The sequence below is a fragment of the Calypte anna genome, chromosome 2 (assembly GCF_003957555.1).
Source record: "Calypte anna isolate BGI_N300 chromosome 2, bCalAnn1_v1.p, whole genome shotgun sequence".
NCBI lineage: Eukaryota > Metazoa > Chordata > Aves > Apodiformes > Trochilidae > Calypte > Calypte anna.
Genome location: NC_044245.1, coordinates 137899339 through 137913066, shown reverse-complemented (window position 1 = coordinate 137913066; position 13728 = coordinate 137899339). Strand labels below are relative to the sequence as shown.

The following is a 13728-nucleotide window of genomic DNA, read 5'->3' as shown; positions in this document are numbered from 1 at the left end:
TTGCAGGTTTCAGTACTTTAATTACAACACCTTTTGTAGTTAATGTAGAAAATATTTTAAATGCTACTAAATCATCCTGTGTACAGTAATAGAACTGTGCACTCTAATAGCTACAAGGGATTTTGATCATTTTTCAAGAATTTATTAAACAGCACCAGTTGTGAGCTGTCTGAAAATGCTGTTGTGTTGGTTGTTCATGTGCTGTAAAGATTGGCATCTTTGTAGCCTCCATTGAGCCTCAAATGCTGTGCAAGGTCACATTTCTGTGCAAGACCAGATTTTTATTTGCTGCTGAAGCAACATGAATATTAATGATGCTTCCTGCTCTTAATATCAAAATAATTTCAAGATCAGATTTTGTGGAAGCAGTAGATTTAAATTCTCATTTCAGACAGGTGACTTTTCATGCATTGCTTTCTGCTGATATCAGACTAAGATACTCTTTTTTATTTTCTGTATTATTTTACTCATATGAATATACAATACTTCTAAATTAACCTTTAAAAGAGTTCTGCTGTATGTGTCAGTGGTTATTGGTTAGCCTGTTTTCTGCTTCCAAAATAAATGCTGGGCTGTAGCCTGCATGACCTGACACATACACATCATTATGGCTCACCAGGTCATTGATGATAAACATGTAATTAGAATTTTCCCAACAATTTTTTGTAGTTTGATGGTTGATATAAAGCAGTGTCTAATTCTCTCAACGTTATTTTCTACAAAAGAAAAAAAAAGTAAGTACAGCAGTGTGCTCTTTGTGCACTGGCAATCCTTTTTCTGATCATGTTCAGGAGCAGTGGGGTTTGAGGACACATCTGGAGCATTTAAACCTAGATCAGAAAAATCCTTTGGCCATTCTGTTAATCCATTTGCTGTTTTCCAAGATAATCAACCTGAAAATTTCCAGTGCTGACCTTGTAGGTCACTGTTTACCATTTAGATCTACATGAAACTTTGATGTTCTAGGCCAGGCCACACTCTTGTTGATTGGATTGTGGTCTTGTTTATCACAGTTGCTGTCTGGAGTTTCAGGATATAATGATTTTGTTGGATTTAATTGTTTCTGGAACATTTTGAAAATTAATTCAGCATGTACTGCAATAATGTGTAGAGGGAAACTACTGCAGTCTTTTATGTTTTAACAGTACATTCACAACAGTAGATTTGAGCCCGTGGTGCAGATCATCACATTTGAAGTAGAAATTGAATCTGAACTGTATAAAAGCCCCATCCTCCCCAGCTCAGCAGAGTTACCAGAGTAAGCTATAAAAACACCAGCATCTCAAAGTTCAGCCATTAGTGGCTCTCAGCCAAAAAGAGTTACTGAAGTATCAGCACACAGGCAAATATGTAAATGAAAACTTCCTGGATAGGAGGACACCACTGATGATGGGTTTTTAAGGAGAGAAAAGCTATTACAACTGTTCTGTTAGACTACCCTTTAATAACATAATACCTGCTTGATAGTATCTGTTACATATATGTTGACATTTTCAACTAAAATATAACTGTGTCCAAACTGGTAACTTATGGGCTCTGACATTTTATGCATAATTTTTCCTCACTGAAATAGTTCATTGTATACTTCACAAGTGCTTTATCCTGAAGAGCATGAAAGCTGTTTTAATAGTGAATGGCTGATGTGTGTAAACTATGTGCTTTAATTAAAACAATGTAATACTGTAGCTGTGGCAGTGTCTGAGACAACAACTGGTCACTCTCAAACCTAGAAGATGGGTAAGACTAGAAACTAAATTTTCAAATGAAGTGCCTGAAATTGTTAGAGGCACAAAGTATTCTGAACTGATTTACTGATTGAAATGTTCTGTTTTTCTGGAGTAGGGAATATTCCAGAATTCCTAGACTATTAAAGTAAATGTAGTAAAAATAAAATTAAAGTTAAGCTATTATTTCAAAATTAAGCTGTTTTTTAAATGGAAGAATAAAACAATATATTTGCTAAGTTAAAGTCAAATAAGGAAACAAATAGAACAGTTACCAGTTAAAAGTATATTTTCATTCAATCACCAGCTTATCTTTACAATACTTTAGCAGATGCTAATACTTTCGTATAGGTATGACGAATTACCTATCTGTATAGAAATCCCACTAAAATAATTAAGTCAAGTGAATTTGTAAATTTGAACTAGATAAAATTTTTGTACTGGAGCCAGAACAACTGATTTTCTTAGCATGTCCTCAGACCTTTACTTTTTGCTCTCAAACTTTATATTTTGTCTACTGGTCCTTAAAAGTACAGTCAATTAGACAGAAAATTGATAACTTTTTTTCAGAGATACTTAATTTGAAAATTCTGCTTCTTACTACAAATGACAAGGCCCTTGCATTCTGGAAGCTTGAAATTATTTATGCTTGGTAACTTGGTGTATGTGCCTTGTTGATGGTTCAACAGATGCATATACACAACATTAAATTAAAAAATAGTGTTTCCTGGATGTTTTCAGGGTAATATTGGAGAAGTTGTAATATGGAAAGCTAAGGTCTTGTAATATGTTTATTACAAGTTGTAATATGGAAAGCTAAATCTTTTCAGCTTTTTTAATGTTCATTCTCTAGAGAACATACTTGCCAGAGTTGCATTTCAGAGCTGTGATATTTTTTACATCACCAAGCTTTCTGTGGGTTCTGGGAGAAAAGTTTTAAGCTTGCATGCTTGTGTTGATTGTCCCCTTGTTCCCCGAGGTGATGGTGTCAGGTTCTGGAGCACCATCCTGTCCTCAGCTGAAACACTGGACCCATTGACTTTACCATTTGCTGTCATTTGAGAAGTGGGTTTCTCCCTCTTACTTTTGAACAAATCAGGGTGCAAAAGGATGATTTTTAACAAGTGTCAATTTGGAAAAGTCCTAAATAAGCCAGCTGACTTAAATAGATGGTGCATGGAAAGAAACAGAGACTGAAAGCCTGTGGTATCTCACCCTCTGAGTGCAAAATCAGGAGTATAGGACATACCACACTGAAGATCTTCTGGAAGCTTGTTGTCAAGTTAAAGTCTCATGTTAAATGTTCCCAAATTATAGAGGTTCAGTAACAAAGCATGAGTAAAATCAATTAAACACTGTACTCAACATTTTTCAGCATTTCTGCATCAGTGACTTTTAAAAAGAAAAAATCTTACCCTAGATAACTGATGAATAGGATGTTGCAATTATCTGGTATCAGGTTTTGTTATGAGAGAAAATGTTGTTTTAAAGCTTATTAAGGTCTACACCCCTTTCATCCTAAAACTAAACTGAGATCTGTTTTCCATATTTTATTCGCTCATGATACGCACAGCATTTATATTTGTCTTTGTAACAAGGTGTGCACAAAGTTTTTGATCTTTCACCCATGGGATGGTAATGTTGTCTAACTTGAAACACCTACCAGCTAGCTGGAACGCCACAAAGCCAATAATTACCTTGGAATTTCCACATCCCAAACAGAAAGAGATCCAAGTGGACAGACACATGTATGTGGACTTCCTTCCAAGGAATGCTACTAACCACTTCAGAAGCAAGTATCTGGCCTCACCCTCCACTTATTGTGTGTTTCTGTGATTTGAGAAACCCAGGTTCCAGTCCTGCTCCCTCTGCCAGGAGGCAGTGGGATCCCTGCAGGAAGAGGGAGTGTTCCGTGTGTCCTTGAGGCAGTCCTGCTACTCCTGGTGATAGAAGGATGGGAATAACACTCTATAAAGCAGTTCCTATTTAGCCTTACTTTCCGAGTTTGGCAGGTCCCTGGCTTGTGTCTAAAGTAGAGGCTAATTAAAAAGAAGTTAAAGAAAAATTTCTATGCAAGTTTTAACAGTGAATTTTACGGGTACAAATCTGTAAATTTTTTCATAGTTTATAGAGGTCTATCTATTTAGGTCTGTCTTGTGTATATCCTTTCTGAACCATCATTCAGGATGAATGTATTTGATTGCTGATTTCCACTTTGAACAGGAGTAGGAAATTTTCTAGGTATTTGTTATTTTTGCATTTAAAAACTGACTTGATTATCATTATCACTGAGCTCTATGAACAAAGTATATGTGCACTATGAATACTGGCTCAGTAAAATTAGGTTTTTGTAATTGACACTTTTGCCATATTTACCAACACTGACCATCTCCTGTGGCATCAGTAGCCCTTGAGTTGCTGATGGATCCTATTTCTCCCCTTCCTGAAGATCCTTTTGCCTTTTTCAGTTTCCAGGTGCTCATCACCACACGCTTAGTCCTGTTGCCTTAAGCTTCTCTCATGTTTGCTCCCTAACTTGCTCCAGCCAATGTTTAACTGCTTTAAATGACAGATTTTTTCATAACCTACCTGAAATAAGTAAATAAGTGACAATGCAGACTGTTACCTCAGCAGGTAGATCAGAGAACAGCAGGAAATGTGCACAAGTGGCAGGTAGTGCAGTCAAGGTCAGTTTGATTGCATCCTTGGTCTTCACTGGTACTTGACACAATTGCTGCATCATCCCTGCACTATTAATCCCATGTCCTTATACTAGTTATACTGGGTTAAAATTTTTAAAGTTCAGAGGTGTAGCTTTGATTTTACACATTGTTGTTACAAATGCAATGTCTAGACATACAGGTTCAGTTTCCATATAAAACTAACTTCACAATTTGGAGCTATTGGAGCTGTGAAGTTAAAATAGTTTTTGTCATGTGTGTGGGTTGTTTCATTTGAAGTTGATTTTAGTGTACATTGTGTATTTTAATGCATCTTATGTGCCTTGTCTGTAGCTTGAGAATATGTGAGAACATGTTCCATACTTCAAATAATCTTCTGTGTATCTTTCATGAACCAACACCAATTGGCCTTATTGAGGTTTTTTACAAACCTTTTATTCCTCTGTTACTAGAAGCTGTGTTTTTGTCACTGCCACAGTTCAACTTCAATTACTGTAGCCTGTTTTAATGGTGTCAAATAATGTGTGCTTTGATTTGCTGAGGTGCAGCCTCCAACCATTCTCTTTCTACTGGTCTGAGTCAGGGATGCCTCTCTTTCTAACCTGTTTAATGGCTGGTTTTGCATTCTTGCAGCTTCTAAAGAAAATTTTCTTGTCTAAAAAATGTAGACTTTAGGGAAATGAGCCCAGGTTATAAAGTTAAGTTTAGGTACAGGTAGGAGTTCTTTAAGATAAAGATTATAAGTGGTTAAATTGTGAAGCAGTCTTGTACCCTTTTGCATCAAATACAGAATACTTGCTTGCTGTTTGCATTGTCAAGAATTGCTCCAGTTAACAATGTAAAAAAGTTGTGCTGTGGAAGTTTTGAGTTTATGTGTGCATCTTCAGTCTTCCATAGAGTAGATAAATAAGTAAAGGTGTTGTTATTTCTAGCAATAAATCTTTGAAGTGATAACATGACTTTACTACTACATAGTTTTAATGAGATAAAAATTAAAGATTTTTAAAAAACTTGCATATTAAGGATTTTAAGTCTACAGGAAACTATTAGACTCTAATTAAGCCTCCTTCGTAACATCAGCAGGATCTTGTACTTCACCATATTCACATCTTGTGATGGAGCCCAAACATTTTTCTAGAAAGAAATCACTTGTGCTGTATCACTAAGCAGTGGTTTCCACCATGTCCTATAGGAAGGCACTGATTATCCTTGCTGTAAAAATATTTTGAGTTTCTACTCCTAAACAATGCTACAGATGTAGATTTTACTTTTTCCAGCCTATCAAACAAAGAACAGATTTGCTTTTCTATATATATGCTGCATTGAATCAGTTCTTAATCATGTAGCTAAAATTAGAAAGATTGCATGGCCATGTTTCTCAATGCTTGTTTGTCATACTACAGGAAGCTGGCTCTTCAGACTTCAAGAAGTCATTACCATGGGCAAATCGTTCATCCTTTTAAAGATGCAAAACAAAGCAAGCCATCAAAAAGATGTACTGTAAAAATAATCCATTTTCAAGTATACACACAAAGATAATCACAAAGCCCATAATGTAATTCTCTGTTATTTAACAGAGATATTTTTACCAGAAACTGGAGAGGTTAAAAAGAAAACAAACACTTTTAAAGCATCTGACCAAAATCCATTTGAAGTAAAATTTAAAGGATTAGTTGTCTTCAGAATCTTATTCTGCCTTCCTACACTGGCCTAGTTGTTAAAAAACGTTCTTGCAATGTGAGTGGTTTGACTCAATTTCTGCCTAAAGGAAGTCAAGCCTTCCTGCTTTTTTGGAAAAAGCAATTTAATCTTTCTGTTCAGTATCAAAATATTTGTATGTTTTTCTGGGAGCGTTAGCTCCTGACTGAAACAAGTTCACATCCCAGAATGGTGCTTTAATGTGTACCAGGCCTGCACTTTATATCATAGTTGTCATAAGCAGTTATATTTTCATTATTCATGGTATAGTGACCTTCCAACTCTGATTAAAAATTAATTTATGGAAGCTAGTATAACTTGCAGTTTCATAACTCTTTACTATTCCTAATTGTCTGGGTTACATTTATACCTTTGAAGGGAGGAAGTGGTACCTCTGTAAAAAATGTCAGTAGGTCAGGAATGTAAATAGCATTTTCAGAGCCTTTTCTGGAAAAAAACCAAAAAGGTAACAGAACAAGAATAGCAGCAGATTCTGTGTTTGCATGTTTAAATGTTAATGCAAGTTTTATCTAATATTCCTCAGCTATGTTTGAAAGCAATGCAAGTTAAACATTTATTAATCCCACTGTATCCATTTTTTTAGGTAAAGAACAATCTTCAGGAGAGGTGAACATGCACCCTGTCTCAGCAGCTCCACTCTCTGTGTTTAGTAAAGAATCAAACTCCTCAAAACATAGTGATCATCATCACCATCACCACCATGAGCACAAGAAAAAGAAGAAGAAACACAAGCATAAGCATAAGCATAAACATAAACATGATAATAAAGAAAAGGAAAAGGATCCCTTTGCTTTCTCTAACAGTCCAGCCAGCGCACGATCAATCCGTTCCCCGTCACTTTCAGACTGATACTGATAGTTTCTCTGGAGTTCAACTTGCAATATCTCTGAATACTTAGAAGGATGTATATAGCTATAGTTTCTATCTTTTTTTAATGGAAATAAGAATCTGTGAATTGCCTTAGCAATTCAGAAGTTCTGCCACCATCCTCTTTTGAAGCCTTCTATTTGCATATGCGGTTGTTGAAATAATCTGATTGAAAAAGTATGTTTTGTGATTCTGAGTCATTTTGTATTTCACTGTTCTCCACACCTCCCACTCTTTTTTCCATTTTCAACAAGAAAACAGCCCTTTATATAAGGGCCCATCTCCACTGGCAACCCCCTGCACATCATGCTGACCATGTGTACTGCCAGAGTCAATTATGTTTTCATCCTTTAAAGAACGTTATGAGACAGAGTATGTTTTAAGCGGAAGCCAATTGCCAGACCTTTGGTGAAGTGCTGTTTCCATAGTATTGTATAACCAAGTGTAGACCTCCTGAGAAGACAGGGACTTTCTGTAGTCTTCAGTTGAAACTGTTTCTTCCTTTAACCATTGCAATGTAATGTCAGAATTTTAAAAACTGTATATAGAAGATTTGCCTTTTTCAGATGCTAAAACTCTTTAAAAATTCTAAGCTGCTTTTAAGCTGCAGGTATTTATTATGGGCATGACCCTTTGAATATACTGGCATTCTACAATTATGTTTTTGGAATTTTAGCAAAATCCTTAATGCGTGTTTTGTCCTGTAATCAGGCTTTTAAAAATCCAATAAAGTTTGCAAATTATTTTGACAGAGGCAGAATTTTTTCGTCAAGCTTGATACTGGAATATGGTTTTGAAAGATGGCTTTGCTAAAAGTGAAAAAAAAAATTTTTAAAAGCTTAAAATTTGAAAGATTGAAAAATATGTATTTCCTTCTGCCAAGAGGTGTTTTTTTTGGAAGTATTCTGTATGATCAGCTCATGAATTCATAGGAGAAATATATTAGTAGGTCTGGGACTTTAAATTATGAATACATTTAAATTTCTCCAGCTGTGTTTTATGCAGTGTATTATTTACACCCAGAAAATGTTTTATTTTAAAACTTAAGGTTTTAAGAGTTTTGATAATAGAGTTAAATAATCTCTCCCACTTTTTATGTGTTTTCGTTATTTGTATGTAGGGATGGGCATTTTATTTCCACAGACTGGTTTACTTCTCTTTCCCCAAGGTCACGTTGGCTTTCTAGAAGATGGTTGTATTTGGGTTAAATATTTAAAAAAAAGAAATCCCCAAATTCCTGTGAGAGACTGATTCTCTTTCTTAGGGTGAAGAGAGAGCTCAACAGGTACCCAAGAGGATTTTTTTTTTTTTAAGCCACATTCTGCTTCATGAAAGTTAATAAATACTTTTATATTACATACCTACTGTTGATTCCTGTATTTTTGTTTTAACTATCTGTAGAATGGAAAGATGATGGGTATTTTGTAACACCCGTGTACTTATTTTGTTATTCAGACACGTTATTTCATTGATACTGGGTGGGTAGGTGTGCTGATGGTTGTACTTAGGCACGTGCTAAGGTGTGTTTGGGCTGAATTTTGATGTGATGGACTTGGGCAGTATCACAGCCTCCCCTCATCTGCTCCCATGCCAGAAGCTCTTCACATGAGGTGAAGCCCACTGTGGTGGGAGTTGTTTCCTCCTTAGCAACTCCTTAAAGCTTGGGTCAGCTAAAGGGGCAACAGGAACAAGAAAACACCTCAGCATGGGTTGAATGAGGTCCTGAGTGTGTTCTGGGTATTCTAACTGTTGTGTGCAGCTCACCTCACCACCCCTCTTGAGGCAGGGAGCTGTTATGATAGCATCAGGAACTGCAGGATCAGGAAGCTCTAGTAAATCTTGATGGAAATACTTGTAGGTGTTTTTTCCCTTGGCTAAGGAGTGAGGTAACAGTGCCAGAGGTGTTTGTGGGAGGCCTGGCCTAATAACCAATGAAAGCTGGAATTGTTTGGGAGAATAAAGGCAGATGCATTTATGTTTTAAAAATGAGGTCATGGATAATTGAGGCTGCTGTAGTTTCTACTTCTGGAGACATGGATTTACTGTCCAAGGCTGAGGGAAAGCGTTACTGTTAAGGGATGGGGGGACAGAGCTGAGGCAGTGCTGTTACACACTCATTGTACCATCATATATTTGGCTGTAGAGAAGAATCAGAAGGGCAAAACATCTGACAAGTCTTTGGCAGCTCAGTTTCATAGGTTATGTCATGGTGCTGGTTCAGATTATCCATTAATGTGTTTGATGGAATACAAGTAAGTTTGAGGTCTGCAGGGGTTACTGCCTGGACAGGCAGCACTCAGGTACTGGTAGATGTGCTCAGAAGTCAGAACAATTGAGATGGCACAGGTGATCTCAAAGCAGCAAGCTAAAATTCAATGAATTTAAAGAATAAAGAATAAAGAATGTTTAGCTACATCCTTCCCAGTCCTGAGTAAAAGTGAAACTGCCTGAGTGTGCTTGGGGCTGATCTCAAAGCTTGGCACTGGGCAGCTTGTGGAGCCCAGGGAGGGATGGGGACAGGGACAAAACCCTCTTTGGCCACAGCAGCTGGGACCTGGGGCTCTACAGCTCCTCACAGCTGCACTCTGAGAAAGCAGTGAGAGAGGCTGAGTTCAAGTTTTTACATCGGCACCTCTTTGAGTGTCTTAATTTCCTTGTGAGATGGTTGAGTGAATGTTTTGAATTGGGTTCATTTGGGAAATTTCGGAAGGCTGGGATGAGATGAGCTTATGTGATTGGCAATAATTTATTTGTTGTTAAAAGGAAAGGTATCAACAATACAAGGCACACAAAACTCTCTAAAAATTACTCCAGAGGTAATTTCTGGTCAAACAGGGAGGTTTTAAATTTTTTTTTCATTATTTTTTTTATTTTACTTTTATCCACAGAACTGAATTTCAGAAGACTGTTGATGTGAAGCATTTAGTGCTGAAAATGCACTTTTCATTTTCTAAATGTTGCTATATTTTATAAGTAAATCATAGAATAAAACATAAATAACTGATGACAATTTCTAAGTTCAAATTCGCTCTAGAAAGCAGGAGAAAGTTTGAAAGCACCTTAGGATTTAAATCATGTTTCAAGACCTGATTGACTCCCTTTTCCAAAAGTTACTTGAGGAAAAAAAAGCCTCTTCTGGAAGTTTTTTCTCCCTCACTTTTCCAGGAAAAGGAGGGATGGCTCAAACTCAGGTGTGACCTAAAAGCTGTTTGAATTTGTATGAGTAACCCTCTGCTTCTCGTGGATTCTGGAACTGCTAGGGCCAAGCCTTGCTTTGTCTGCTGGGGTGTGGGTTTCAGCACAGGACCCAAGGGGACACTATGGGAGCATCAGACAGGTGGCAACTCTTCCCTCAGAAGCAGCCCTGGGCCTCTTTTCCCATGTTCTGCCAAGCTCCAAGTCACGTATTTTGCTAAATCTTTGAGGATTATTAATGCTTTAAATTTTGGCATTATAGGAAAGGTTTTTGGTAGAATAGGTTTTGGTAGCTCACCTGCCTGTCCCAGGAGTCAAATTGAAGTATATGTGGGAAGGAGATTTTTTAGCACTTTTGGAAGTAGTACAGCTTTTCAAGTTGATGTGAAACTTCTGACAGTTCATCATGGTTTTGCTAGGTTTAGTCATGTAATTCCTAATTTTTCTGTACACTGAAAAGATGCAGCTAGGGAAGAAGGAACAGCTGGAGGTAATGAAGAAGGAAGAGGAGTGACTGAGATGATGTGTGACCACAGCAGAGACACTTGGAGAGATTTGAGCTGTTGTGCCAGTTCTATCACTTCCTTCCATAAGGAGGTTTTGATTGCTTTTAGGTATTTTGGACTCACCTATGGAGCTGCTGCCATCTTCATTTGTTTTTCTCCATTATTTCTTTATTCCTGCTTGTTTATGTAATAGTTATCTGAGAGAAGCCCAAGCTACAGGAAAGGAAGATGACTCAAAGCAGAGGGTTTAAGCTGCTTTGGAGCAGGATCATGCCCTGTGCTGGGGTTTTGAGTCTCATTTCTTGGTTCTGTTCCTGTTCATTGGAGAAAAATGTATTTAAAATGAAAAGACACTGGTAATGCACAGAGTATATAACAGCTGCCTGATTTGCGACTTTTGTCATTTTGTTCAGGATTGGGTATTTTTTCCTTTTTCCTTTTGAAAGGCCAGCCTGTGAAACATACTAAGCCTGTGGAGCTGAGCTAGTTCTACTATGTTCTTTGATTCAGAGACTGTATTTTTTTTTAATATAAAATTTGTTTTCAGTGATTGCAGGATTTTTATACAAATTGACTTTCTATGACACTGAGCATGTCCTTTGGAGTTAATAATGCCCATATTAAGATTTGACTCCGAAATGCAGCAAAACCTCATGGAAACCAGGGCATATGGAAATGAGAGGCCCCGTTGTGAGCTAATGACCTCTGTGAATGAAGGAACATGTCAGCACTATAAAATGAGATAGACTTAATAGCTTTTTACAATAGATGCTTGTATACGATACACATCAGTGCACTGTGAAGTGGCTTGTTATGATAAGACCATAATATAGAACTTTTCTGTTGAAATGCTTCTCTCTCCCTGCTTCTTGGGAAATATTTGTTCAAATAAATATGTGGGTTAGTGAGGCAACAGATAGTTATTTGTCTCTCAAGTGTGAGTAATGTAATATGAACAAGCATTAATGACCTAACTCCTTAATTCAACAGGAGATCCTTATTTTTCTTACACGCTAGCTTATTTCTTAATATTTTGGAATCCATTGCTCAGTGTGCGTTGTGTACTTGTTCCCAGGGGAGCCGAGTGAAAGCTAGGATAGCTTTGGATCACTCTCAGTTCTGCTCAACTTGATCGTCTCTTGGACTCTCTTTTGGACTTCTTCAGCTCAGTGGCTGGCAACTGTGTGTATCTGCTCCCTGAATCATCTGCTAACATCTGCCTGAAATAATGAAGAGACTTGCAGTTTTCTGTACATGTGAGAGGTAGAACAGGCAAAAACCATCCACATGATTTAGAAGTCTTTGTCCAACTTTTAGGAGAAACGCCAGCATGGTGAGAGTGAAGCTCTGTGAATTTCTGTGAGACTTTATGACTTTGATAACACAGCTGGAGCAGTTTGCAAAATTCCTGCCCCAGGACAGAGGAGGCAGCAGGGAAGGGATCCTCTGGGCCCTGCCATGGCAGGGGGAAGTCTGGTGGTTTAGAGTGACCCCTGCTGAAGGTGAGTAAAACATCAAACAGAAAGAGAAGCCAGCCCTGGGAATAAGGAAACTAAGGCAATGGATCAAGGAGCAGAACAAGAGACAGAGAATAAAGTCAAAGGAAGAGCTGAAAGGGAACAGTAAAAAGGAGAAGGTGAGCATTGAGGGACAATTGCAAAAAGGGCAAGACAAGAAAAAAATCTCTTTGAACCACAATCCCCTCCAAAAGCTGGGTTGCAACCAGTTGGGTTGTTCAGTCTCAGTGCTCCTGGGCAGCAGGTTTCAAAGTCAAGTGCTAAATTGCATACTTTATTCCTCTGTAGGTATCAGTTACCAAAAGGATGGAGACTGGGTTTTCCAGTGCTGCTCTGGAACCACAGAAAAGTCTATATACATCATTGTCACACTAATACCTGCTGCTTTATTAAAAAAAACAAACAAAACAAAACAAAAAACAAACAGGAAACAAACAACAAAAACAAATAAACAAAAAGAAACAAAACCCCAAACAAACAAACAAAAAGCAAGTAAACAAATAAAAAAACAATAAAGAGTTCTCTTTGGAAAATATAATGAAAGTTACAATTCAACCAGACATAAAACCATCTGTGTGACTTTACTCAGTTCCTTGGCATCAAAGAATGATGAAACAATCTCAAAGCAGTGACTTCAGTGGGGAAATGAGGCTGCAGGAGGAATCAGGTCATACTCAGGTCAGCTCACTCTTATTCTGGTGGGCTAAATCCTGTTTCTGTGTCTCCATAGACAAAATTATTATGGGATGTTGCCAGGTCATTTCAGCTATAATTTTCAGAAAAGGTCACAAAGCTTGTAAAATTAGTAGAAATGGTTTGTTAATGTCTCATCTGAAAATAGTGGTAATGCTGCCTAAATCTCAAAGGAGTGGTGTTACAGTATTTTGGGAACATCTTGGACACTACTGTAAGGACATCTCTTGATCATCTTATCTAGAGAGCAGTTTTTAATGGTGCTCCATAAATAAAGAAGTCAGGAATTTGTATGCAGTGACTGTGCTGGGCTGTCCTGTGTTGCTGTTGGTATCACCTGGGAGGTTCAGCTGGTCTTGCAGCCCCAGTGTGCAGCTGTGCAGTGTAGGAACAGCACTGGAGGGCTCCTGTGCCCCTTGCTTCTTGGCAGCATCACCACCGCAAAATGAAGCTGGCTCAAAAGCTCAGATCTGGAAAAGCTCCCTGGCTTGGTTTGTTTCCAGTGTGGTGTTGATGTGAGGAAGCAGATGCAGCAAGGGTCCTGTAAGACCATCTGCTTGTTGCTGTGGGTGATGTAGTTTGAAGCAAGGGTCTACTGCAGCAGGACCAGTGCAGAAAGCACCTGAATAAACAGTAGACACTGGAGTCAGAGCAGCAGAGTGTCTTGACAGAGAACTTCCTCCTCTAGGAGTGGTTTGAGTGACCTGGAGTACATTTTGGTTGATGTGTTTTGCATTTTGCTAAAGCTGCTTGTTGCAGAGATACAGATACACAAAAAGGTGCAAGAGGTGCCCACTTACATTGGTGTCTTCCACAACACAAAACT

At 37.9% G+C, this 13728-nt stretch overlaps 1 protein-coding gene across 5 annotated transcripts in view; it reads left to right on the top strand.

The window, feature by feature from the left end:
- The window catches only part of TAF2 (TATA-box binding protein associated factor 2), a 58287-nt gene extending 49936 nt beyond the window's left edge, over window positions 1-8351 (top strand). For all 5 annotated transcript variants that reach the window (XM_030444809.1, XM_030444806.1, XM_030444807.1 and 2 more), the window contains one exon: window positions 6708-8351. In XM_030444809.1, coding sequence (XP_030300669.1) covers window positions 6708-6973 — 266 coding nt within the window. In that variant the 3' untranslated portion in view covers window positions 6974-8351. The remainder of the gene's footprint in view (window positions 1-6707) is intronic.
- The last annotated feature ends 5377 nt before the right edge of the window (window positions 8352-13728 follow it).